This window comes from Lipophrys pholis (assembly GCF_963383615.2).
Source record: "Lipophrys pholis genome assembly, chromosome: 14".
NCBI lineage: Eukaryota > Metazoa > Chordata > Actinopteri > Blenniiformes > Blenniidae > Lipophrys > Lipophrys pholis.
The window spans coordinates 3,001,941-3,029,901 of record NC_137633.1 but is presented as its reverse complement, the minus strand read 5'-3'; the positions used below and the strand labels follow the sequence as shown (position 1 = coordinate 3,029,901).

Sequence of the window (27,961 nt, the reverse complement as noted above, 5' to 3'; positions counted from 1 at the left end):
GTGAAAATCACTTGGAAAAGACGAATCTGTTGCATATTAGTCGGTGAAATTCATACAAACAGATTAAACGACGATCCGGAGTCTAAATGGTTGTTATCCCCCAATTACTTCGGTTTTTTTCCTCTCAATTAGAACAATAGATATTTTTTTATTCATTTTTTATTTAAATGCTGTTTTAAAACGATTCTCACTTTAAAACAAAGAGTTAATAAAGAATGAAACAATTAAAAAAAAAAAAGTATAATGGTTTTTTTTTTGTATTTACTGTATGGATTAACAGGGCTCATAATTCTGTGTTTACAGGTATTATTATGGGATGGAGATCTTCTAAATGAAAAAGTATCTTTAATTTCAAACGATCTCGTCACTGGAGAAGTGAGAGAGGATTTGGTAGTTTCTTCATTTCTCACACTGATTTGGGGATATTGGATCTTTCATTCATTCATAGCAGAATGTGAATCATTGAATGATTTTATTGTTTTATCCCAAAACACATGAACGTCTTCTTCAGGGTTTCGTCCCTTTTTCTTTTCTTTTCTCTCGTTGTAAACATGATAGTGAATCCAGTGAGCGCTCACGACTGACTCACTGATATGTCACTAAAAAAAAAAAAAGAAAGGAGAAATGGTCCCTGTGCTTATTTTATTTAGTCTCTCTCTCTCTCTCTCTCTCTCTCTCTCTCTCTCTCGTTCATTTCATTTCTATAAATAGACGGAGGCTTGGCAGCTGAGGGGGAGTCCACGCAGAACAAATGCCCCCCCCGGCTGTTTCACTTCATTCCCCACATAATGAGCCAGACAGAGAGCGCACAGACCGCCGCCGTCACTTCCACTCTCGCCGTGTCCGAGGCCGGGGCCACACGTTGCCATGGAGACGTGGCTCCTGGGCAGGAGGTGGACGGGGGTGGGGGGGGGGTGGAGGGGTGGAGGGTCTCACCCAGGCTTCTTCCACCTTCATCTCCCTGTCCAGTGTCCCGCACCTCCTCTGAGGGGATGGAGTCAGTGTGGGTATCCCCCCATTCTCTCTCCTTTCTCTCCTCTGTTCTCTCTGTCCTCTCTCTGTCCTCTCTCTGTCCTCTCATCCCTCTATTTCATCTCTCTCTCTCTCCTCCCTTCCTTTTCCCTCTCTCCTTCATCTCTTTCTCTCTCTCTCTTTCACCCATCTTCCACTATAAATGTCTTCCATACCAGTGAGCGCTGAATGTTCTCTCTCTCTCTCTCTCTCTCTCTCTCTCTCTCTCTCTCTCTCTCTCTCTCTCTCTCTCCACTAAATGTGTTCAAACAGGAAGTCTCACTGGGTTCTATTTGAGTTGAAGGTACATACATTGTGAAAGCTCACAGCTGCCTGCTGGGGTTTTATTTGAGGAGGGGATTTATGAGTGCGGGGTTATGTTTATGTCACATGAAAAGCAAAGGGATCTTCCTCTGATTTTAATTGTTTGTCCCGGTCTGGTCAGTCCGGTCAGTCCGGTCCATGAGGGCCTGTGTGAGGAAGCGACTCCAGTTCAACAGTTTCAGTAAAATGTGCATCACCTGCTTTTCTCTGCAGCTAATACAGGTTGAGTTTCGGGAAAAACTTCTGCATGCAAATTCTTCATCCTGTATATTGTTGTTGCGATGACCTTTGGCCACTGGACGTCAAAGGTCATGCCTTAGGTTCACTGAGCTCCAGGCACAGAGGTGTATCATCAGTCCAGGACGGACAGCGTTGATGCTCAGCTTCATATCTTCTCTTGAAGTTGAGTGAGAGGATCTGAGGCGACCGAGCCTTCCCAGGCCTTCCCAGGCCTTCCCAGGCCTTCCTCCATGTGTCCCCCCCCCCCCCCACCCCCGTCTTCACGCCACTCTGCAAACGCACCCAGTGACGGGGAAGAAGCCCCCCAGCTCGCTGGATCCTGATGTGAGGCGACTCCTTACCTTTCTCATTTCACAACTTCACTATTCATTACTGACCGTCGTAAGTGGACGTCACCCGCGGTGGACGTCGGTGTTAACTCCCGATGACCCCTCCCTCCCTCCCTCCCTCCCTCCCTTCCTACCAGTTTCTCACCCCCCCTCAGTGTGACTGCCGGAGACTCTCTATTTTCCCCCCGCTGAAGTTGTTGAAACTCCAAAGTGATCATCGTGTGCGGAGTGCCGAGCGCAGCATGAAGGGAGCGAAAATACAAATGGCAAAAAGCAATGCAGCAGTATTGGTGCTGTGCTGAAACCTTCCTGCTCCACATTCGCCGCCGCCGCACTCTAATGAAAGTGATCCAGGGCAAGAACAAGAGGAGAAGATGGGCTGGAGTTGCTTTCCCTCGGAGGATCGATGCCACTAGTCGCCGTCAAGCCGCCCGCTCCTCACAAAACGCCGCTCCCCTCAGGAGGAGGCCTGCTGTGTCGATCACCAGTATAATCCATTAATCATCAGTGAATGCATGACGGGGCTTTGGTGAGCGCGGCGAGGAGCCACCATTGAATTCCAATCACGGGACGCAAGGCTGGCTGCAGGTACGCTCAAACAGTCCAGCTCCGCGTCCGACGTGTTCCCAGCCTCCGCCTTCCTCTTCTCCTGCAGATAAGGAAACTTCATTAAAAAGCCCGCCATATTCTCCATACTAATTACAGCATTACATGGAGGGGAGCAGAGGACGGCTGCTGCCGCTGCTGCTGCCCAACATCCATTTGGGAAGTGATTGTTTTGGAGTCTTATATTTGAATTTAACAGGCACGGAAATCTGAACAGGCTAATAAGATTCTGCGCCACAGAGCCGGACTATGTAATTAAAAATCGGATCCAATTGATTTTGCCTGCTTTGCATACAGGGCTCGGTCCCAGCAGAGCGGGATGCTGCACGCTGAGGCGGGACGGCCGCTCCACGACGCCTCCGCACCGATTCATGATTATTCATTATTGATTAACTGCTAATTATTTTTAAAAGACTTTAAAAGTCTTAATTAATTTTACATAGGGTTTCGGTTCGCTGTGGGAGATTTGGGACTCTCCCCTCGGTGCTCTGGGGCCTGAGCGAGGCTGTAATTAGAGCTGGTGGTGGTGTCAACACCCCCCTCCACCCCCTCCCCCACCTCGTCTTCTCTGGGGCTTCTCCTGTCTCGTCAGCAGGCTGATTTCTGCTGCATCGAGCTTTGTGCGATCAGCCGAGCTCACACCGGCTCCCTAACGCTTCTGACTGGAGATGGAAGATCACTGAGTCGTGCAACGATTGGCACAGAGAAGCACCAGAGGTGATGAGGAGGGTGGGCGGACTCGGAGCACATGAGCAGAAAGTCGGGGGTCAGGACGCGTCGAGATGGGGAATTGAACCTTTCATTTATGAAGTGCCTCCATTCTGGAAAACAGGTATCTCTCCTTTCTGCCTGGAGTCTGGAAGCTGTTGGTCAAATTCTCATTTCCATGAAGCTAAAAATACTCCGAATAACAAACTAACGGTTCGTCGAAAAACATTTTATTCTAAGTTTCTTAGGATCATAGGATCATAGGAGCTGCATTCAGAATCTGCTGTGTCTGTGTGAGCTGGACTGGCTCCGCCCACACATGCCCATCTTGGCAAGAGGAGGAAATACTTCCTCTCGTGGTGCCATGTGCCAGAGCAGAGCTGCTTAATTGTGGGAGGAGTCAAAGGGAGGAGCCTACCTTGATTGGGATTGGCTAAACCCCCGATGACACTATATAGGGTTTGATTTCTGATTGGCTGGTTGGAGCAACACACTTTTTAAAACCTGAAACAAGCCAGGGAGAGAGAGGACAGACTGTCTTCACTTCTGGGGCGTCAGTCCAGGTATGGGGACGATTAGTACTGCTGGAAAAAAACAATAGAAAGTGAATTTTACAGAATATGACCCCTTTAAACACGTATGTAGTTCGACGTCACCTACGTGTCCCGGTTAAAACATGATGAAACTCGGTTTGATGTTTCTCAACATGGTTTTGATGAAAGTTGGAAACGGTCAAACTGATCCTGTTTTTGGTTATTAGAGATGTTTGAAAGTGTTTGGAATCCCTCAGATACAGTGATAACCGACGGGATGTGTTCAAAAATAATCTGGCTAAATCTGACCCGAAATGGACCTAAAACACAAAAGTTTTCAGTTTCAGACAGTTTCAGACCATTTCTCTGCTTTCTGTATGCAACTAATCTCTACTGTGAAGCTTTTTTCTTTTTGGAGACAGTTTCCATGCTTCATCAGTTATACACAGTCGCACCGGAGGGTTTTCTGTGGTAGCAGCATTCTGTTGTCACACAGTGACACCTAGTGGTCACAGGTGGTTCGTATCTGTATTTTAACGTTGTTTCTAAAATATCACACCACGTGAGTTGCAGCTTGTTAAAACAGTTCTGACAACTATGCCCACCTTTTAAGTTTTTCTACAGTTTCATTCTTTTCTTTCCCTACATGGGACTTTATTCATGTGAACTGAAGTTATTTTGTTTTCATAAGATGAACGAGCAGCAAAACAACTAAAAAACGTGTATATATAGTGAGATTCCTAATTATCCCATGGTGCCATTAATCTTGCTCATAATATATTTCAAAAAAATTGTTAATTTCACGTAAATATTTGTATTTTCTTGCTCTATAGGCTACATTTGTTTCCTCCATCTTCTGTGATGCTTAATCCACCTGAAGGTTGCAGTTTTTATTTATTTTTTTTTTTTGCCAGAGGTTAAAATGATACTGAAACTTGATTATTACAATTAAAACCATCAATGTGGTAGCGTTAAAGAGACCAAATAGAGTTTAAATAATCCCACTTTTGTGCATTAGAGGGCAATGTTGAGTCACTTTAATGCCAGTGTTCTTTTCCTGACAGTTTTCTTATGATTGATATTTGCTTTGTCTTGAGGGGAAAGTTTTTTTTTTTGAGTATTTTGGAAACAAGCGTTTACGCCTCACAGTTAGCGGATGAAACCGGCTTAGTGTCGTCTTGCTCAAACAGGCGGAAGTGTAACTGCTTGTAATGTAGTAAAAAACCTTTAGCCCTCATTGTAGAGATTCTTCCATCTTCTTTGAATGACTCAATGCACCATCTTGTGGATTGAACTCGAATTGCATTTCGATAACTTGATTGACTTACCAGCAGCAAATCTCAAACTCATCTTTATGACAACATCTTATTAGTCTGATTAGTTTTGATTCCATTGATCCTCTTAAAGGAGAAAATGTTCCATATTGTACCACTTGAAGCTGAAATGCGCTGCTGGGCCACAGCTCATTAAAGATGCGCATAAATTGTCATGAGATTAGTGTCCTGCACTGTCTCCATCTCCACATCTGCTGAGCCTCCAGCATCGTCTCCTCCTGATATTTGTGGCATGTGGCCAGATTAAATGTCAATGACTCACTGAGTGATCGTCTTCCTGCTGTCACTTGTTTTAGTGACTGGTTGAGCAGCATCTGGGCTTTGTGCACGTTTGTGATTTCTTAATCATAATAACGATCCTCTCTCTCTCTCTCTCTCTCTCTCTCTCTCTCTCTCTCTCTCTCTCTCTCTCTCTCTCTCTCTCTCTCTCTGTCTTTTTACCCCCCCCCCCCCACCCCCCCCCCCCGCGCTCGGTTCGGAGCAGCAGTGGATGAGATTCATGGTTTGTGTTGCAGGTTTTCTTCTCTCAGCTGATGGTGGTGACGTCGTCGCGCGCGTTAACACACAGTCGGTCTGTGACTTTTAGAAACGGGGGTGCGCGTGCAGGGCGCAACCATTTCACACCTCCACCGCGTGGGAGTGCAGGCCTAATATTAATATTGCATTAATAGTCATCATCCGAGGGTGGCGGATCTGATGGAAGCTCTTCTCCAGGAGTCGAGGAGAAACTGAGAGTGGAGATAAATCGCGGCGATGCTGCGTAAAGTCCGTCTGTCGGCAACTTCAATGGAAAACGGCGTTTAATCTCAACTGCAGTGGAAGATTGGACTCCGAGGGTTAATTTAATGATAATAATAATAAAAACCTGCGGATCCGATTCAAGAAGAGCGACATCATAGATTTGCTGCGGAGGGAGGAAGAGGAGGAGGAGGAGGAGGAGAGCGCTGATTCACGGCTTGCAGGAGGAGGGAGAGCCGCCGTGCGGACGCGCTCAGGAGATCCATCTCTCCACAAGCTTAAAATACTGACCCCCTCCTCTTCCTCCCTCCCTCCTCCTCCTCCCTCGTCATTGACAGCTTTGCGACCCGGTCAATCCGTCAGACGGGGAGGATCTGGGGAGGAGGGCGCCGAGGCAGGAGAGGACGAGAGGCGATCACCTCTGGCCGGTTTGATCCAATCGCCAATACGGAGCCGGCTGGAGACCGGAGGACGACGCGGCAGCCTCGGCCACACTCCGGAGAGCCACGTTATTCCGAGACTGTTGGCAGGTTCATCCGCTCGGAGAAACAATAATAAAGGGGGCGGACGGGAGCTGTTTCGCAGTCTTGACATAAAAAAAACTCTCCGGAATACAAAATCCAGGTAAGCGGCTGAAGCATGACGCAAATTCACGGATCACGGAGAACAAACGTGGCACACATTTTGCCATGTGTAACGATATATATATATGCGTGAGGAGTGGGATGAGGGTGAAGGATGTGAATCCAGCCGGTGACTGAGAGCTGGATCTGGTCCACCACTCCGGACCACTTCCAGAATCTGCTCCGGTTCTTTCTCTCATCACAGATATGCAGAAATGATCCATCGCAAAAGGCTCGCAGTGGATTCGTGATACCGTCTAATGGGTGTGCCATTAGAATAATTGGCGTCTGTCAACGCAAGTAACGGATCCCGGTTGTTCCAGCCTGCCGAGCCCGTCTCGCTCCTGATTGGCTGAACACCTGGATTCCCAGTTACCCACCGATGGAGCGTTTCCTTCGGCTGTCGGTCGTTTCCCTGCTCGGCCTGGGAGTTGATTCGGGACTCCGGTGCCCCCTGGGGTCAGCCGGGTTTCTGAATCCGTGGAAACGCACGGGACAAGCGGGTTTGCGTTGCAGTTTGTGGTGCGTGCGGGCCTGCGTGCGCTCCAGCAGGGATTCCCCTCTCAGGTAGCTCCGGTCCGGCTCTGCCGGAGCGAGCCGAGCGGCCCTGCGATGATTAATCAGCGACAGCTGAGGCTCTGCGGCCGTGTGGCTGCTGAGTCCATGTTTACGCGCATCTCAAATAGCCTCCTTAAACCAGATCGTCCTCCCGAAATAGGGAAAGTGAAAGAGATCTGAGGGCAGAGCCTCGAGGATCTCCACCGCTGGAGGTGGAGGAGGGAGTGCGCACTGCTCTCTGGAGACTCCCACTTCACCCCATCCACTTATATATTGTTTGAGTCGTGAAATCAGGGGTGTTTCTAGACCACCAAAAGAAAACCACTAAATGCTCCTTTAGAGGCTCCTTTCCTTTTCAATGGCTTCAACTTTCAAGTGTTTCACAGCAGCAAGTGGCAAGCAGGGGGCCCCATGAGGGAGATTCTCCACATGTCACTGCACCTTAAGGGGGACTGAATGTCAGTATTTCTAGACACAGTGATATCTAGTAAGGGGCCCTATGAGGGGGGTTCTCCGACATGCTGTTCTTCATATTGTCATTGGTCGGATCAAGGATTCAAGGAGGTTCATTTGTCATTACTAGAATGAAAACTTGGTGGCTTTTTAGCAACAAAATCCCTGCAAGTCATTTATAATAATTAGTCCCATTGCCTCGTTATTCCTAAACAGTGTGTATTGCTTGTTTTATCTAACCGACACATCAGATCACATGAGAGTAAATAAAAGAAAAAGAAGTACTCCAGCTGACACGCTCACTTTCTCCATCATCACGCGCTGCAGTGTCTCAGGCTTCCTCCAGATCAGAGATATCAAACTCATTTGAGTCCAGGAGCCACGTGCAGACCAGTTTTAGCTTGAATGTCCCCAACCGGTAAAATAGTACTATAATAACCTTTAAATTTAAACTTTAAAAGTCTTTCTTTGTTGTGGCGCAGAGTATAACCAAATAATTACTACCGCGTGGAAACATAAAGACAATTTTAATGAAATCTTCTGCTGCATAAATACAGTGTAATATCCTTAAGTGTTGATTTATTTATGCCTTTTTAACAAACTCACCTTGACAGCACAGCTTTGAGGCTAATTTGATAGCAACGAGGTAGATTTATTAAAAAAAAAAATAAAATACCCTCATTGTTTTCTTAGAAATTTGCTTTATGGTTTGTCGGCCGGATAGAAGCCTCTAGTTGGTCAGTTCTGTTCCACAGGCCTCATGTTTGTATCAGTTCTACTCAAGATAACCAGTATAAATGATATTAACCTGAATTAGATTGAAAAAGTATGACAGAGTGTTTTAAAAGGCATCAAATCATCACGTTATTTGTTATATATTTAACACAGAACCATGAGCGAAGGACAGTTTGACATGAATCAAATGACATTTTCTTAACTTTTATCACCTTTTAGTATCCATATTTAATCAAAAGTAAATCCATACTTATTGATTTCCCAAGTTTAAGGTCAATGTTCACGACGGTCCCCTTTCGTCTGATGTTCAACCTGATAAGTATCAGTCACGTTGTCTTTTCTGGTGGGAGAAACGTGTAAAACGAGCTGAAGTGCTTTCACTCTCCACCATCTGTGGTTGTCATTGTTGTTGGACTTAATGGAAACATGTCAGAGCTGAACTTCACCTTGAATTTACTGACGTCAGGTGCATTCCGGGCTCAGTTTTCTTTTTTTTTGTCTCCTGGGTTAATTTCAGTACTTTCTCTGTGGCTTTCCGGGCCGTCTCCATTAAACGCGCTCGCGTTCACATTGCAAAAGTCAGATCCTTAAAACGGTAATTAGTATGCAAATTGTTTTGTGCCGCTCCTAAACCAGGGGGTCATGGTTCTTAACAGTGATGCGCGTAGAGGAGCGGGGCCCGGCTGCACCCCGATGTAATTTGCGCGGTGATGGAAAATCAATATTTCAAATACATAATGCCGGTGAGGTGACATACCTGAACGGCCGGTCTTAATGTGCTTAATGTAATTACTATAACGAACTACACCATGTGGGATTATGTATCTCCCAAATGGATTCTCAGTGGGTGAATCAGCCGATCGATCAATACTTTTACACAAAGACTTCAGCAAATACTGGAGTTTATAGTTTACGATCAGAAAATAAAGTATGTGTGCATGATTTTATTCAGTGTGATGGGATAATGCAGGAGGTCGTAACCTAACAGTCTGTCCTGGCTGTTATCGTGTGGCCTTCCATCTTTTAAAAGCCCTCTCTCAGCCCCGTTAGTTTGCTCGTGGATTCAGGGGTATTTGGCTTGTTTGCCATCTTGTTTTACCTCCTGTTTATTCCAGGCATGGCTGACTAAACAGCGTTTTATTTATTTTTTTATCACTTTGCCTTCGTCACGTTCGGAGCCATGAGCGTCTCCCACTGTGTTCAAAGCAAAGCTGCTTATTCAGATCCATCATTTATTATTTATTATTTACCATCGGGACTATTTTCACAAGTGGTGATGACCTGTGTTGGATTACAGGTGGACTCAGGGTAGGGAAAGTTAGTTAGCTGGAAGAAGATGCTCATCAATCTACATGTTAGTAGAGGAAGATGCTCTATAATCTGCATGTTAGTTGGTGGAAATTTGAATTAAAGACAACACAAGTTACATGAGTACAGGGTTTATCAAGACTTTAGCAGGCAGCAGATTAATAAAACAGCAGATTCCCCAGCTGGACTCCACATGGGAGGTAAACAAAGTTATCACGTATTATAATGTAGTGACTTGAAAAGTCTGATCTTTTATGAGTAGATTTTGATGCCTTGGATTTAACCTGCTGCTCCTCCACTATATCACCTAACAATTAAATGACCGTTGATTTAATCGCTCTCATCCCCGGGCCATAACATACCGAGAGGCCGTCCCCAGACTTTAAATCCTGGATGCCTCATTGCAGTTCCTCCATCCACCCCACCTTGCAATAAAAGAGACGGAGGGAAGCGAGCAGGTCAGCAGTGCTGATTTAACTCCAAACCACAAGAAGCTCCTCATCTTTCCTCCCTGCGTCTTCAACTCTATTTATTCCTTCAGCCATTATTTCAGTCGCTTCTAATCTAAAGTATATGGAATAAATACATGCTAATAAAGCTTTATGGCTTCACCTTGAGCAGAGCACACGTTTCTCCCATTTCTTTAAGTGGACTCATGTAAATGAGTCGCTGCATTACATTTAGTGAAAAAAAAAAAAAAATCCTCCTTTTCTAAAATCAGCTTTTCTGCCATTAAGATACAACTTTGTCACTCCATTATTTCCCGGTTGTTTTTGTTTGTGCTCAGCGCTGCCAGTTCTCGCAGGGATTGCATAGCTGGCCACCGTCCACAGAAACGGCTCTGCTGATTCAGTTAAATTCAAGTTCCTTGTCTCCAGCTTTTGCTGCCGTTTGCTGTCAACCCAGTTTCTCTCCTGCAGATCAGCGCGCCGCGCTGCAATCTTCTTTCATTCCGAGCTGAAATATCCTCCATCTCTGCTATTTGATCAGCTTCAAACGGCACTGCAGAGTCTGTGAATGTTACTGAGGTTATGATCTCTCTACAGACAAGATAATAGAGCCAGTGATGTAATTATTTGTACCTATGAACCATTAAATTAGAAATATTAAGGATAATTTATTCCAGAATAGATTAATTGGTTTTGTTACACTGACAGAAACTTTGCCAGCTTTTAAGTGTTGACCCAGCTCAGGTCCTGGAGAAAATGTTTGGCTTTTAAATTGGTGTGAATACTTCAAATATGCCACCTCCTGTTTGACTGTTCACACTTCCACTGAAGCTTCTGTCAGTTTTCCAGACTGGACAGTTCTCCACCTGTGTGATAGATATGGAGAAATAAAAATTAAAACAAAATTGTGAATATTGAAACACCCTTCAGATGTGATGTACTCAGTAAGAGTTAAATCAAATAAGACATCTGCATTACACAGCAGAACATATGCCATTTAATAGATGCTTTTATCCAGAGTGCTTGAAGTGCCATGAGCGTATGCTGAGCGTACATCTCTGCGAACGTCGGAGATATCAGGATAGACACTTTTAGAAATAATACCAGGGGTGTCTAACATAAGGCCGAGTGGCCAAACCTGGCACACAAGAGGCTCCGATGTGGCCCGTGAAGCCAACAAAAATATTGTCAAAGATTTAAAGAAAACAATTTTTTAAAATGCATTTCTTAAGAGTAACAGACACAACACAACACTGAGGTCCTGTCCACACGAGCCAGAATAAGTTTATCTTCCCGTCATTCTCTTTTTTTTTTCATGACTCAAAATGAAGTAGTAGATATGCCAGGCCTATAGAGGGCGGCGTAAATCTGCTGCCATAAAAATACACCAAAAACGGTGTAGAGCATGCAAAAATCCACGTATTGAAGAAATCTAACACGTCGCCATTTTAAACTAAACAGAATCAGTAGCTTCTGCAGCAGATCTGGAACATGTACTCCACCATTGTTGTTGTTTTTAAGCAACAAGAGGCGGGGCCATGGCATCATTATTTTTTATCAAATGTGTGCTTTTCCCATCCACATGTCAAAACAGAGGTGGCGTTTTTAAGTTTCTCCCCATCCCCCTCCCCAAACAAAAAACGCTGCGTCGTGTGGCTGATCGGCCAAAAACGGTTGCATGAATCAGCGTTGTCGTGTGGGCGGGGCTTCAATTGCCGGTCCGGCGCACTCAAGCTGAAATTGGGCTAAATGTGACCCCTGAGCTAAAATATGTTTGACACCCCTGAAGTAGATGGAGTAGCACTGTACTCAGCTCAACGAAAACAAAGGCAAACAGTGTCGGTCAAAGAAAAAAAAGAAAGAAAGCAATACGCCGGTGAATTCAGGGAGGAATGATTAACTCGCACAGTCTGTATTTCTCTGAAGAGATCATTTTAATTCAGAATAAACTGCTCGGAATCTTCAAGGCCCCGCAGGTGCTGTGCAGGATGCAGAGAGGCCCTGGCCTGGATTCTCCACTCGGAGGGCGCTTTTAGACGAAAGCCCTTGTGTTATATGGTCTAAGTTCGGGGTTGATGGTGCCTCTGCTGCCTCCAGCTTCCGCTCCCAGCATCAAAAGTATCGTCAAGCCCGATCTCGTAACGGCCAAAGAGGTGCGTGCGATGCTCTGCCCGAGCTTTCATGAATCTGCTCAGCGTCATTATTGTAACGTTGCTCTCTTGTGGAAGTCATAAGTGTGTGTTTAGAGTCGACTATGTAATGAATTTGGATGGGACATCTGTACCCTTTGTTCCAGTTTGCCTCTTGACAGCCTCCTGACTCCCGTCTGCTGTTTTTTTTTTTTTTTTTTTGCCAATGCAACATTTTGGACAGTGCTTAGTTTGGCAACATTGCACGCCTGCTGAGCGAGCTGTTTAGTTCAGAGCTGTGTATTACCCCCGAGATCTCCAACAATCACACTGAAGCCCACATTACTGGGCGGACGTATCCACATCTTCACTGAAAATAAGCTTCACGATTGGAAATGAGCCCACAGGCTATCCCCCTTATTCAACTAATGTTATCAAAATTGCTCACATAGTGGTTTAGTGACTAGAAAGGCTCATGAATTTGTAAGCGTGGGGATATGTTCTCCAGCCTGTCTTTCATAGATAGTGAAGGAGGAGGAGGAGGACGGCAGTGTTTGAGTCCTACTCAAGAAAAGATTTTAAGGTTTGAGAAAAATCACATTTTTCCTCCTGACAGTTTCAATGACGACCTCTCTAACACAAGCATTTTTAGAATCCTCTGAGGCCGGATATGCGTTCTATCACGTTCTATTCAAACAACCCTTCATTCATCTCAACATTGATCTGTCCAGTAAGAATCCAACATCACGACACTCTCTATCTTGCTGTGGTTGACAAGAGTCTTTTAATAAATGTTTGATCTCATTTAACGGTATTAACTCTGTTTGGTTTCTGTGTGGTGTGTTTAGGTGGTGGGCGGAGCAAAGCAGAGCTCAGTGCTGGATCCCAGAGGGACCGTCAGTGTGGTAAGGACCCTTGAGACGAAGAAGGGTGCATGGAGGGCTCCAGGCCTGTGAAGCCAGGGTGGTCGCCCTGCCTCTGGTTGGGGTTGGTGTCTGTGGCTGTAGCCTTCCTTTGCGCCGAGGCCCGGACCACCCCGAGCCCCTCGCTCAGCCCCAGCAATGCCACCTGCAGGGGGAACTCAAAGTGTCACACGGGGATCATCCTGCCCATCTGGTATCCCGAAGATCCCTCAATGGGTGACAAGATCGCCCGGGTCATCGTCTATTTTGTGGCGATGATCTACATGTTCCTCGGAGTTTCAATCATTGCCGATCGCTTCATGGCAGCCATCGAGGTCATCACATCCCAAGAGAAAGAAATTGTCATCAAGAGGCCCAATGGGGAAACAACCACGACCACGATCCGGGTGTGGAACGAAACGGTCTCCAATCTCACCCTCATGGCCTTGGGCTCGTCGGCCCCCGAGATCCTGCTCTCTGTGATCGAAGTTTGTGGACACGAGTTCAAATCTGGCGAACTTGGGCCCGCCACAATTGTCGGAAGTGCGGCCTTCAACATGTTTGTCATCATTGGCCTCTGCGTGTCCGTCATTCCCCAAGGAGAGGTCCGCAAAGTCAAGCACCTCCGGGTGTTCTTCGTCACGGCGGGCTGGAGTATCTTTGCCTACATCTGGCTCTACATGATCCTGGCTGTCTTCTCCCCGAATGAAGTCCAGGTCTGGGAAGGTTTGGTCACGCTGGCCTTCTTCCCCATATGTGTGATCCTCGCCTGGGTGGCGGACAGAAGACTGCTGTTCTACAAGTTCATGCACAAGAAGTATCGCACCGACAAACACAGGGGCGTCATGATTGAGACGGAGACCGAACGCTCCAAGGGAATCGAGATGGATGGCAAGATGGTCAACTCTCACTTCATGGATGGAGGCGCGTCAAGCAATCTGATTGGTTTGATCGAGAGTAAAGAGGTGGACGAGTCCAGGCGTGACATGATCCGCATCTTGAAAGACCTGAAGCAGAAGCATCCGGAGAAAGAGCTGGACCAGCTAGTGGAGATGGCGAACTACTACGCCCTCTCGCACCAGCAAAAGAGCCGTGCCTTTTATCGCATTCAGGCCACACGCATGATGACGGGCGCCGGAAACATCCTGAAGAAGCATGTGGCGGAGCAGGCGAAGAAGAGTGCCAGCGTGCAGGAAGTGCACGTGGAGGAACCGGAAGAGTACGTTTCCCGGATCGCATTTGACCCCGCTGTTTACCAGTGCCTGGAGAACTGCGGCGCCGCCATTCTGACCATCACCAGAAAGGGCGGCGACATCAACAAGACCATCTACGTGGATTATAAGACGGAGGACGGTTCGGCAAACGCCGGAGCCGATTATGAGTTCACGGAGGGCACCGTGGTGTTCAAACCGGGAGAGATGATCAAGGAAATAAGCATCGGCATCATCGACGACGACATCTTTGAAGAGGACGAGCACTTCTTTGTGCGCCTCAACAATCTGCGCGTCCTGGAAACGGAGGACGAGGTGCTGTCCCCCAACAGCCTCCCGTACCCGAAGGCCATGCTGGGATTCCCCACCGTTGCCACGGTGACCATCCTGGACGACGATCACTCGGGAATCTTCACCTTCGAGAGCGGCTCGGCCCACGTCAGCGAGAGCATTCGTATCATGGAGGTGAAAGTGCTGAGGACTTCTGGAGCAAGGGGGACGGTCATTGTGCCTTATCGCACCGTGGAGGGCCTGGCCAAGGGCGGCGGCGAGGACTTCGAAGACACCTACGGAGAACTTGAGTTCAAAAACGACGAGACCTGGTAGGGCTGCAGTTTTTCTCCTCTCACGCTTGTTTTCTTGACGGCTTCAGTTTGTTTGTGTGATTCTTCGTGTGCTAAGCCTCAAAGTGATCGTCACGAATAAGGGATTTTCTTTGTGTCGCGTGTTTGTTGTTGTTTCCTGTCGAGTTTAACACTATCAAACTTAGAATTCAAAAACAACCATATGGATGTGACACGAGCTTTTAAAGCTGCTCGGCAGCAAACCTCGTCATTCAGCGTTTGCTTGTGATATAAAGATGTTGTCATCCTTGCATACTTTGCAACACATCACTTTGTGAACTTTACACACTTTTTCTTTACGGGATTAGACGGCGTGAACTCGATATCCCCTTGTTTCCCTGTCAGGAGATTTTGCTCTCATCACGGCGCTTTGGAAGCAATCCTGTGTGTGTGTGTGTGTGTGTGTGTGTGTGTGTGTGTGTGTGTGTGTGTGTGTGTGTGTGTGTGTGTGTGTGTGTGTGTGTGTGTGTGTGTGTTGCATGCAGTAGGGATTCAACTTTGGGATTCGTCACACAGCCGTGGAAACAGGAAGTCCTTAAGTAACCCTTCCCCTTGCTTCTCTAATCCCCGCTGCTTTTGTTTTGTCAAACTCTGGATACTTGCTCTGTTGCTTCTTTTTGTGTCGTCTTCGAAGCAAGAGGGAAGGAAAGAAACAGATATTAACAAAGGTCAGAGGGCTGACCTTATGTCAGTCCGAGGACTGAAGGTACCGAGCGGCAATGTGGATGAGACAATGTTTGTAAGCCTCTGTGAGTAATGTCTTATGTGAATTGTGTATGTGATGATGTGTAGCTTTGTCAGCTGTGCCATCTGTGTACGATTCTGCACAAAAAAAAAAAAAAGAGCCCACACATATTCTTTCAACTGAGTGGGCATGCCTGGCAGTGTTGCAATAGCAGCGGCGTACTACGCTGGAGTACAAATAGTATCCGAGGCTATAGATCGACTGACGCGGTTGCACTTTGTCGATTGCATTGCGATTCTCTGGTATCCAGGCATGTACACAAAACAGGACCTGCTGAGGAATATTGATTTGTTTACTACACGGCTTGCATCTGCTTGCATCTTACACAGCGGTCTGCAGGCGCTGAATCGAAGTGACATGTGCTTGTGACACCCCCCCACCCCCACCCCTCCCCCAGCCATCTGACTGGCAGGGTCTGTTGTTTCCTAAAGGGGCTGAGGAAGCCCGGGAGACTGGCGGTGGGGGAATGAGAGTCGGAGTGATCAGCGAGCTCTTGGGGCCCGTCGAGCTCTCTGGTTTTTTTTTGGGTCGGACCCCGAAGGCTGCTTGGTAGAAGAGAGGAGAGAGAGGCGTGGAGGAATGGCGACCGGGCCGGCGTCATGTTGTTGGCGGTGCGAGACTGTTAGCGCATCGATCCGCTCGGCGTGGTGCAGCGGGTTAGCCTTTCTCGAGGCGCTACGAGTGCACGATCCGTCACGCTGTAAATTGATGAATCTCAGTGATCCGAGAAAAAAAAGCCATCAGATTGTTATCAATTAACTAACATTTCAATAAAACAGCTGGAATCCGTGTGAGAAGGACACAAATCTTAATCGTGTGCGTTTTGTAATGTCGTATTTTAGAGATGCAGCGTCTAAGATGATTTGATCTTGTTGCAGAAAAACCTTTGAACGTAAACAGGCGAACCAGTGAACCACAGTGTGATCAGGTTTCAACCGATCAAACAACAGAAGCAGCCACAGTCAATGTAGGAAACGGCAATCAATAGCTACTTTGACTTTAAATGACAGTGACTCACTACTGCTGCCAAGTGGATAAACATGACATTACTTAAAACCTGCATGCTGTACACTTTAAAGGAGATGAGCTCCAGAAGCAAAGTCGATTCTAAATACCAGAAATGCCAAAGTTTGATTGAAGCGCAGTGGTGTCAAATGGTGTCACACCCTCGGAAACCTGCGGCTTTGACAAACGGGTTAACGAGCGTCATTCCGCCAATACAGCGGTGATGCGTTCAGGTGCATCACGTAACTCCGACCTTTCTTTTTTTTCTTTTCTTTCTTTTTCGATTTCGTGGCTGCGGCTTACATTCAGGTGTGCTCAATAATCTGAAAATTACTGTATTATCCCCACACACTAAATTCAGTCCCTGTTCATATGACAACTACAGGAAATAACATTGACATCTTAGGTTTAACACCCCTTGTGTAAACAAACAACCAAACAACCAAAACACAAAGATATTTGGCAGTTTTAACATAAAAATGTTGTATTAACAAGCTCTAGCTCCAGTGGCCAAAAGGCACAAAGTTCCTGTGATTGCTCCTGCTACTCATTTGGGGACGAGTCCTGTTGTCAGACTGCAGCGACAGATAATATAATACTATGGAACTAGTGGAATTTAGTGTTTGGCCATTATCTTTGAACAGATACAATAATGGAGATATATTATGTGGATCTGTAAGCTAGACTTTTGTAAATAATTTTTATAGTAAATTAACGTATCCTCCCCATGTGCTTTATCTAATGTTCATATAGCAGATTCTTTTTTGAAGTACATTGTGTACTTCATTTGTGTATTTTCTCCACATGCAGCAGGGATGAGCAGATTTCTAATTCAATTAAAACGATGTACGTCAATGAATCGTCAGGTTGAAGTTTAAAGGTGGTGGAGTTCAACCTTTGATCCCTTCTGCAATAACTAAATTCATGCAGTGGCTCTTGGACCGCTTGTAAATGTAAACTGTGACATTTACAATGACAATGAAGAGAACAGGCCGTCCTGTATGTAGAAAGAATTAATATGACGTCTGGCATCTGGTGACGCCCCCCCCCCCCTTCCCCCCGACTGTGGAATAAATGTCACATACATTTATGTTTGTGTATTCGTGTAGAAAATATTGTGAATATCCGCACTGATACAGAGGAAACACAGTAGGATATGACGTTTATGTGTCGATGCTGGTTAATGCAGTTAATAGAAAGTGGTGATGGATGTGATGTGATGTACTGAAAACACACACACTACATTATTCAGCCGAAACAACGAAAGTGGTTCGTATGCACGAACACGCTTGCCCATTAAAATGAAAATCTTTGCCGCCGCCTTCAGAGACTTCTGGATCTTTTGTAGGAATGGCAGTCGGCGCTTAGCGGAGTCCCAACAAATCTCCAGAAATTTCCATAATTACTCTGGGATTGTGATGAATTAGATTCTGTGTGCATCTATAAAGAAAGACGGAGATGAGCGGTGGAAGTGACGGCTTCATCCAGGAACACACTGGAAGATTCATGAGGACATTTCCAGACACAAAACAAAAGGGAGGAATGTCTGGAATATTCACTCAAAGCATAATTACAATGATGCTTCTTCTGCTGGCCTGAAAGCCCTCCCCGGGGTCGTTCCCGCCATCACGACATGAGAAACTACTGAATTTATTTGCCTCCAGTGTTTTCACATTTATATTTGACAATGGAGAAGTTCTGTTTACTTCCACGGCGAAGGAGGATTCCCTGTTTAAAACAGACGAGTGAATGAGGGCGCTTCATGTCTAAAGAGCAGGCTGCTTTTGATGACCTTCAGGACAATTAGAAAGAAAAATATTTCCTCTCTCGTTCTATTTATTTATTTATTTTCGTCTGCTGACATTCTTTCCTCACATTTTTCTCAATTATTAATTTTATTATTATTATTATTAAATCCCAAAGATCATTAGCAGCTTTCGTGTCTTTTACTGTCACTTAGATTTAAAAAAAAAAAATTATTTAAGGAAAATACCTGTACTTCAATCACTACCACAAAGTAGAGAAATACAGTTTTGCATATATTTACTAGTCCTTCCAGCTTCTCCATGGACTTCTACAGTTCCACTGAGAAGACTTTATCTTTACTGTAAAACCCGTCAATCTCGTCATTAGACAGTTAAAATAAGAGGATGTATAGATTTTAGATCAAATGTTTTTCCGTTAAAGACCCAAAGTAAGAATTTCTTGGCTTCCCGGCACAAAGATTTCCATATAAACTCTGAATTTAAAATGTATATTAAAACAATTCATGACAACTAAAGTGTTTTCAAGTGAAAACGCAAAACTTCTGTTTTGTTTTTAGTGGGATTAGGTGCTCGGACCCACTGAAAAGGCAGTGTTTTGAAAACTGCACCCAAGGCAGAACTTTTCAAAAACGCCCGGGCTCTGTCTCCTTGTAAACGGCGGAAACGCTGCTACTGCGTCTGCATGCCGCGGCCGTAGTAAATAGTTCTCCTGCACACGAGTAGATGAACAGTAACAACAACGTTTGCCTCCAGAGTGACGCCCAGTTAATGTTTACTGCCACTGTGTGAGTGATTTCGTTACAAAAACAACCAACAGCACCACCTCATGGACCAACATGCAAACTACATAGTTTTCATAATGTTGCCGTGTAAACGCCAAACTTTCCCGTTTCAAATATTCTCGTTTCAAATATCTTTTATTGGGAAGTAGAAACAGGTCCAGTGCAGAATCAACAAATTGTTCAAAACAAGGCTTCCTTAAGTTTTTCTATTGAACAAAATAACAGATCTAGTGTATTTACAGGATAACAATACTGTAATCTACAATAGACTGAACGAAAAATAAAAGAGACAAAACAAAGCACAACAAACAAAAGGTGAAGAAAAGCTGCTCAGTAGGAATAAATTCTGTATGAGCGACAATCAATTTACTTTCCCTTTTAAAAAGCGATCATTGCCCACCGGATCGCCAAACTTTTCCGAAAGGAAAACGCCAAAAAAACGACACGTTTTCAGTTGAAATGCTGTCGCGGAAACGGTGCCTTGTAGAACTAAACCTTTTCCACAATATAGATCGGAATGAATTTCTCCTTCGTAGTTTTCACAAAAAGAAAAATATAGCAAATTCCACGTAGATGCAGCAGTGAATCAGAAGTGATTTTAATCTTTGTAACCCCTCATATTAATCTCAGATGGTACCTCCCAGGTGGGGGGGGGGGTGGAAGGAAAAGGTTCATGTCGCCTCTGACCCAGAGAAGCTTCTGGCAGCTGCGAGGTGGAGGACCTCCGTCCCCGGAGAGCCCATGTTTAACAAGGCGCTGATGGATTCATAAACAAACGAGTGGCTTGCAGCGGCTCATGCTTGTAAACCTGTCTTATATTTTTATATAAACAGCTTCGCTCCCTGCTTTGTGATAAAATGCACACATTCGTCCCTTTTTTTTTTTTTTTTTTTCCATTTCCCCCCTCGTCTTGCGGCAGAGGCCTCGTCCAGCCTTCTCCCTGCAGGAATGTGTCGCCGTCGCCCCTCCGGGGGTCGTGACTGACAGAACACATGTCCTCGCTGATCCTCATCCTGCTGACCACTCAGCTTCTGTCCCCGCCAGCACTTTTGCAGAGGCCCTGGAATAGACCCACGAGGTTTACCTTACCGCGCTCACACGGCCGGGGCCGTCCTCAGGCCGCCAATCCCGTCCACCGCCACGCCCTCCTCTTCTTTTATTCACACACTCTCTCTGTTCCCTCAATTACTGGAACGTGTGCTCGTATTCTTTATGCCAGCTCGGGGGGCAATATTACTTTGTTTCCTTTGGTAATTGTGTGTTGTTTTTTTTCCTTCATATATGCAGTTAATATTGAGTAAAAATTGTAGCAGGGTTTTTAAACAAACATCACACAAATGTACAAATATACAAAAATATATAAGGTGTATTATTATAAAATGCAGAACATTGTGATATGAAGTCAAACATTAGTCACAAAATATATTCACTCATAAAGAAATGTAGATAATAAACAGAATAATTAATAAACATTATGGCTACAATATTGAAAATGAAAAGGTTTGAATCTTAATTAAAACTTTGGGTATACTTGATAGTTACTCATGATTTTAAAAAGTGTAATGTCGTTCTTGGGTCGATATGAAATACAAGTAGAAGAAACAATATTTATGCAATAATGGGATCATTTTCACAATTTCTATGAATCTTATATAAAAAAAATGCCGCAATGCTTCAACATATAAACACTGTGTTTTACAGTCTGTTTCCTCTTCAAAAGAAACAACCTGCCGTCTGCTCCCAGCTGGATTGATGCTGTAAACTTTGAATAAATCCTGTTTCAGTTGTTGGGAGTGCTCGCTGGACAAAATGTTAATACTTTCCCGGATCCTCCGGAGACTCAGAACGCTGCATTTCAAACATCTCAGGTTTACACAGTGTGCATCGGCACTTAAAGGCATTAAAAATGAAATGTTTCAATAATTCAGCCGCATTAGTAGAATGTTTATTTACCTCAAGGTAACCTTTAGTTATGAATTATTTGCATCAGCTACGTACTTTTCGAGGAAAGTAAGACTGAAGTTCAAGACAGGGGATCAGGTCACCAGAATGAACTGAAAGAAAGGCAAGATCAGTGTTGTAGGTTCAGCTGAGTTGATTACTGCATATTTTGTGTATAAAACAACTTCACTAAGGGGGGGGTGGAAGCACTGTAGATAGCAGTGTGTAGTTGATTTCAGACATCGCTTCCAAAACGTTCCCGTGTAAATGCAAAACATTTCCGTGTCGTGAAAACGGGGCCTCAGTTGAGATGCCGGATTCTTATGGGAATGTTTGAGAAAACACTGAGCATCAGTGTTTGTTGTATAAAGGGAACAAAAAAACACAATATTAAGCAGATGGTCCTAATGTTATGGCTGATTATTGTATGTGAAATATTCCACCATTACAGATTTCTCATAATCATACATAACATCTAGAAAAATCTGAAAAAGAAGCAGAAACATACATTTTTTTGTACATTTCCTGACTATTCTGCCGCCATGAAGTCAAAAATAAAGCCAATAAATCGAGCAGTGAAAATGTTACACCCTCAGCTTCCGTGTAAATTTTGATGGATTTTGTTATTTGCTGGAAGTTTTTCCCTCTGAAAGCGCGAAGCCGCAACAACAGCTTCACAGCTGAGAGGTCACAGTGAACAACCCTGGGATCCGAGTGACATTTGAAACAATACAATGGACCTTAAAGTGGCGTCCAGTTTTGCTCACAGCTCACGCTGACATTTGTGACGGCCGGCTCGGGGACGCGATGATGGACGGCGGTCTCCACGCGAATCCTGGGACCAAACTTTCACAACTTTCACCGCGACGCTCTGCTCGCTGCAGGTGGTGTGAGAAAGTTCAGTCTATTACAGCTGGGAGCTGGAAAAGCACTTCAATTAAAATTAATAAGAACTACAGCTACACTCGGTTGAGCGCAGTTATTCGCCAACGCCACTTTTTTTGCGGAACCAAGTTAGCATCGCTAGTATGCTAGCTAGTATCATAAATTCTTTTGGAACTTTTGTGTGAAATGTGAACGCTTCTCAGCTCCAGTGTTTCTGTTCTGTCTAATGTTGCTGTGAGATTTCTATTGTCTGCGAGCTGAAACCTGCTGCCATCGGCTATTTTAACGTGAAAACCTTTTACACGAAAATGCGTTTTCATTTCTGAAAAGTTTTGAAAACACAAAAATGGCAGAAAAGCTGAATATGATGTAGTTAACATGCCGCCGGGCCATAAACAATGGAGAGTACACGGATGTTACGGGTGTTTGGAAAAAAAATTGCGTTTTCCTCCCGTTTCCATGGAGACGGAGCATTTTCAAAAAGTTTTCTGCGACTCTGAGTACCGTTGTCATGTAAACAAACTCTCAAAATGCTACGAAGGTTTCACTCTTTCACTTGTCGTGGCGTCAACGGGGCCTGATTGTAGTTCTCAGTGTTGTTTTATATGTTGATCTATTAAAACAGTGTAACTCCTAGTGGGCACATTTGGAACTGCAGGTCCACGTCCTCTGGTTTTGTTTTGAAAACCTGCTGGCAAACTTCAATATCCTCCACTTTCTAATGTAAAACACGAGCAAAACACAACCCCCCTGAAAACTTGGCGCGTGACACGGCTCACTCTGCGTGTTCACGTCCTGCGCTGCCCGAAACCCGAGAGCGCCGCGCTACTAGATATGTTTCTTTAATTAGTGCGAGCTGGTTTGTGAGTCGACGGCCGCGGTACTCTGATGCTGCCCTCAGTCATATCAGACCGGGGCCGTAAATAGGAACTGCCTGCTGGGAAAAACATTTCATGTGAGGTGACTGGGAGGATCTGCCGGAGCTTCTGATTGGCCGAGATGAATAGTTAAATATGGGGAGATTTCAGAGATCAGGTCATGATGTCAGCGGTGACTTAAAAAGGACAAAATAAAATGAAATGAAAAGTAAGAATGTTTGATCATCGCTCACTCTGAATGTAGAAATCACAAAATAGATTTAATGTAAGATATTTTCTTTGTTATTTTCTATGTCATCTTGGTCTCATTATGGATCAAACAGTTGTGATTTTTTATTAGAGAACAAGAAGTTGTTCTAAAAGCAGTGAAACATTGAACAGTTTTAGGTTTATCCTGAAATTTCACCAAGAAAGACGAATAATAAAGTTTCATGCAGGAGAAACCGTGTTGTTTGGTCTGCAGGTGTGAAATAGTCCTGATGGTCGTGGTTCGGTCTGGTTAAGTTAAGTTAAGTTGGCTCTAGGTAACTTAACTTAACTTAACTTAACTTTTAACTAGAAGATTTTCTAGTTTGAATCCCTCTTTGGTTTCTTTCCTGTTTGTTTCCCCGCAAAATCCAGTCCGCTTCGCAGGATGTCCCGTTTCATAGCAGCATCTTCACTATGTCCTTATGACATCATATAAAATGAAAAAATTTAAAGTGATGGTCATCCGCCAATCGCGACCCGAACATGAAAAAAAAGACTCGTCACCTGCAAACGTGTCTCGTTCTACTGGACTTCCTGACTGATAAATTGATGTGAGCTGCAATAAATCCAAACGTGTTATTCCCTCTTTATGTCCAGACCGGAGGCGTCTGCAGGCTGAGCTTCTTCCTCAGTAGTTTGCAGACGCAGCGTTGTGCTACTTGATACAGGTTCTTCCTCGCATTTCATTCCCTGCCTGCCGAGGTGCCGAGGTGACGACGGCGTACGATGCCAGTGGAGATGCCCCCCCCCCCCCCCCCCCCCCACCCCCCCAATGCCCCCTGCACCCTCTTCTTGCATCTGCATACTTTGATAAAGGTCAGTCCGGCTCCTCGGCATCTTCCTTGCTTCACGGCGCCGCGGCATGGCGGCGAGAAATCGATCGGGCTCACGCCGAGAGGAGCGAAGGTTGCAGGAGATGAGAGAAGCTGTCGGCTTTGAGGCTTTGAGATGTTTTATTCTTTCTCTCTCTCTCTCTCTCTCTGTTTTTTTTTTTTTTTTTTTTTTTTTACATCCCCGCAACAATAATAGAAAAGCATATGAAAGTGCGTGATGTGTTTGTAAATTTGGAAACGCAGGAAGGTGATTTGAATGTGCGAACTCGGCTTCCGGCTTCCCGGGTGTCTGACCAATATACAAAACGCTCCAGTGAGCAACCTTGAAGGCAGATGAGAGCCAGTAAAGCCGAATGTATGAATTCAAATGAGGATCAGTTTTCTCTTTTCTTTTTTTTTGTTTCTTTTGTTTTTACAAAACTCTTCTGAACCCCTTTATATCTTTTCCATAAAATAATAATCTGCCTCTCGTCCTTATCGCTCACACATGGCAGCTCCTCTGCTGCTGATCGCTGCAGCTTTTGGTTAAATTATTATTTTTTTGCTTCCTATATGTTGAATGTTCCAGATGTGCCGTCACATCTTTCAGTTTTTAAGTTTCTCTTTGTGGCAGCCCCCCCCCCCCCTCTGTTTAAATATGCAGCCAGTGAAGGATTCATTGAACAACTCTGAGTAAATATGAACACATTTGCTCTTTTGAGCCATGAAACAAATTGCGGCTTCACTTTTAATGCAAACATAGTTATTATACTATGTTTGCATTAAAATACTTTCACTATGCTGTTTGCATTTTGCACGTAATTCCCGATCCTCGGCAGATCGTGACGTCATGAAACGTTAATGAGCAGATGAATTTCTTGACGACAATGTGTAGAGAAACTGAGATACGTTTGTCTTTTTACAACACTTCTTTCTTTTCCAACTGTTAATGGGTTAAAAATTTAATTTACATGATGAATGGAGTTGGCTTCACAATAGATCGAACCCATCCATCCATCCACCCACCCATCCATCCCTACTAATTTTGTTGCATAAAAAGAAACAATATCATATATTGTGAAAGGAAAATGCAAAAACGATACGTTCTGACTCAAACTTGTGAAAATGGGTTGTGATTTAGTGAAACCCTCTCCTCACCGAGGTTTCCCATCTCAATAGTGACACATGAAGTAGATCTAGAATACATGTATTTTTTCCCCCACAGATTAAATGTCCATTAAACAAAATGCCGATTTACTGATTTTAATAAATTCTATCATCAAAAGGAGTTTTCCTTCCACCAGTGGCCGACGTTAATGTTCCTGTAGTGAAGGTTCTTTTCTGCCCCTTCCTGTCCGTCACTGCTGCAGCCGGTCGGTGAAAAGCCTCAGCTGCCTCCTGCTCTCGCTCTCTGACCCTCAGCGAGAGAGGAGTCCAGGCGATGCCCTGCTGCGTTTAGGGAAGCCCACATGGTGGACGAGAGAGAAACTCTGTTTGTCTGTACGGTTTTAGTATTTCCCAAAAAAAAGAAAAAGGAGTCCTTTTTTTTTTTTTTTTTGTATTTGTATGCAATTAAAAAGGTTACTCCACAGTCCCCCCCCCCCCCCCCCCCCCCCCCGCCGCCGCCGTGTGGCGGACCGAACCGGACCGGTCCAGGTCGCTCAGGGGATTTCCTTTTAGGAGGGGGAAACTCGCCTCTCCATAAAATTCCCCCGATGCTGCAGCAGAAAATGCGCCAGAGTGCATCAGTGCTGCCTCTCTGCTCTTGCCTTACCCCCCCCCCCCCCCCCCCCCCCCCCCCCCACACACACACACACACACCCCCACCCCATCCCCCCACCAACTCTTCCTCTCCTCTTCATCCTCCGTGGTGCAAAAGCAGACATGACCTCAACAGTCTCCTATCAGCTGGTTTTTTTTTCGAGAGAAAAAATGCTTGATTTGTGTTTCAAAACTAAAAACAAAAAAAAAAAAAGTTGGCAGTGTTTTGCAGAGCCAGCAGCATTTTTTTCTTTTTCCAGGCTTCTTTTATTTGCCTCCTATATTTAGATTGAAAAGCTGCGCACATGGATTCCTACTAAAAATATCTATTTTGGTTATTTGAACTGGACGTGTCGCGTTTCTGCTCTCATTTATGATGTTTAAACATCATTTCAGCTCAAAATGACGAACTTATAAGATTCATTTCATTACATATACACGTATAAAAACTAATAGCAATTTCAGAAATGTGTGCTTTTCATAGTTTACGCCACTTATTGATAATTAGCTTTGCTTTTGAAGATGAAACCGTTTCTTTCTTTTCATTGGAAGGGGAATCATTTCTTACCATGACACTGATAAATCTCATAGTGGAGTAAATCCTTGAGCGCGAAGAATAACTAAATCGGCGTGTAGGTTTTATGAGTCAATCCAGTGAATTAAATACATGAAGGTTCAAGGTATTTCGTGGTACGTGAGGACTGTTGTAAATCAGCTCCTGGGAGCAGGAGGAAGTTCCAGCGTCTCTTTGACTAATACAAGCAGGTGTATGAAGTTATGGAGCTAAATGTCAGGCGACTGTCTCTTCCTGTGACTCATCCATCCATCTTGTTCACTGCTTTATCCCGCCGAGGGTCGCCGGGCGGCGGAGATAATCCCAGCTGAGAGAAGTCGAGAGCATGACGTATCCGTATAGGGAGAACATGCAGTCTCTGCAAAGAAAGCAGAGTGTATACTCTTACTATGAAAGAAACAGAATGAAGCGTCTTTATATGCGTAATACACAAGAACAGTGTATTTCAAGTTAGTCTAGTGTATAAAAAAATAACTAATTCAAACTGTTGCAATGCATAGCTCCGACCATGGCTGCACAATATATCCCAAATGTATTATTGTGACGGCAATAATGTGGAATAAATATTGTTTCTATGCGCTGTGCATTCATGCTCCGAAAATTAAATCTGACACCATGTTAATGTAAAGTAATTAATGCAAATTAATTGAACAGATTTGTTTGATTAACTACAATGGGGGAAACAAACTGGAGGATTGGCGGGCCTGATGAGTTCATACCTGATGGCCACAGGGAAGGAATCAAAAGAAATAAATTTAAAATTTCCCCAAAAACAACAAACTGCTGATGGGGCCTGCAGACACACCTGATGGGAAATCAGGTCACGAGACAGAGCACTGGTGTGGGACGAAGAAATCTCAAACATTCTCAAATATTTACCCAGTATTGCTCTGAGCAACTTTAACTTATAGATCCACAGTAATACTCAAATCTTGAGTTTAATGAAATCTCTGCGGCCGGCTGGGAGCCTTTCTTCTACTTTATTTGATGTTTCTGTTCGGTGCTTCAGTAAAACGTTATAAAAAAAAAACACCACGCAGGACTTCCGTATGAGGCGTCGTAGCAACTTCAATCACCGGCCAACTGCTTGGCAATTAAAAAGGAGTAAATAAGCCGAGGGAGAAAAGCAAACAGCGGCTGCACGGTTCAGTCGCTTTCTTATCAGGGCCTGATTGAGTTTGTTGTGCGTCGTCGTCGTCGTCGTCGTCGTCTGTCCAAACATCCAAGCCGCCGATTTGGAGCCACTCGTCCTGTTTGTGCCGGTCGGACAGATGATTTGCAGGGAAAAGTGGGAAATCAGTGGCGGGGAAAGAAAAGACGAAAAAAAAAAAAGGCAATCCTTCATTTTGTATTACTTCCTCCCCCTGGAGGAGTGCGATCCCGGAGGCACGCCAAACCCCAGACTGGACGCTCGACACATATTAGACGCCTCTGAGCCATTTTTCCCCCCGGTGCATCTGCGCCGTTGGGCGGAAAGCGAACGGAAACGGATCTTGTGTTCCTCCTAATCCTCCTCGTTGGCACTTGAGTGGCAGACTTATTAGGCAACATATGCTCTCCACCGGGGGGGGGGGGGGGGGGGGCTGCTCTCCGGCTCTCCTCCGTGATCGTACTCGCGTCAAAGCAAAAGATAAAGGGAAAGGTACTTTATTGCCGAGTGCGCCGCGTCCCTGAAGAAATGAATGTGGTTTACGGCGAGGCGGTCCCGCCCACTTACGCTCACAATGGGGTGGGGGGAGGGGACGCTGT

At 44.9% G+C, this 27,961-nt stretch overlaps 1 protein-coding gene across 2 annotated transcripts in view; it reads left to right on the top strand.

The window, feature by feature from the left end:
* The first annotated feature begins 5,649 nt into the window (after positions 1 to 5,649).
* Positions 5,650 to 27,961, top strand: part of slc8a3 (solute carrier family 8 member 3) — a 131,788-nt gene continuing 109,476 nt past the window's right edge. For both annotated transcript variants that reach the window (XM_080480482.1, XM_080480481.1), the window contains exons 1-2: positions 5,650 to 6,447; positions 12,927 to 14,793. In XM_080480482.1, the coding sequence (XP_080336608.1) occupies positions 13,013 to 14,793 (1,781 nt within the window). In that variant the 5' untranslated portion in view covers positions 5,650 to 6,447; positions 12,927 to 13,012. The remainder of the gene's footprint in view (positions 6,448 to 12,926; positions 14,794 to 27,961) is intronic.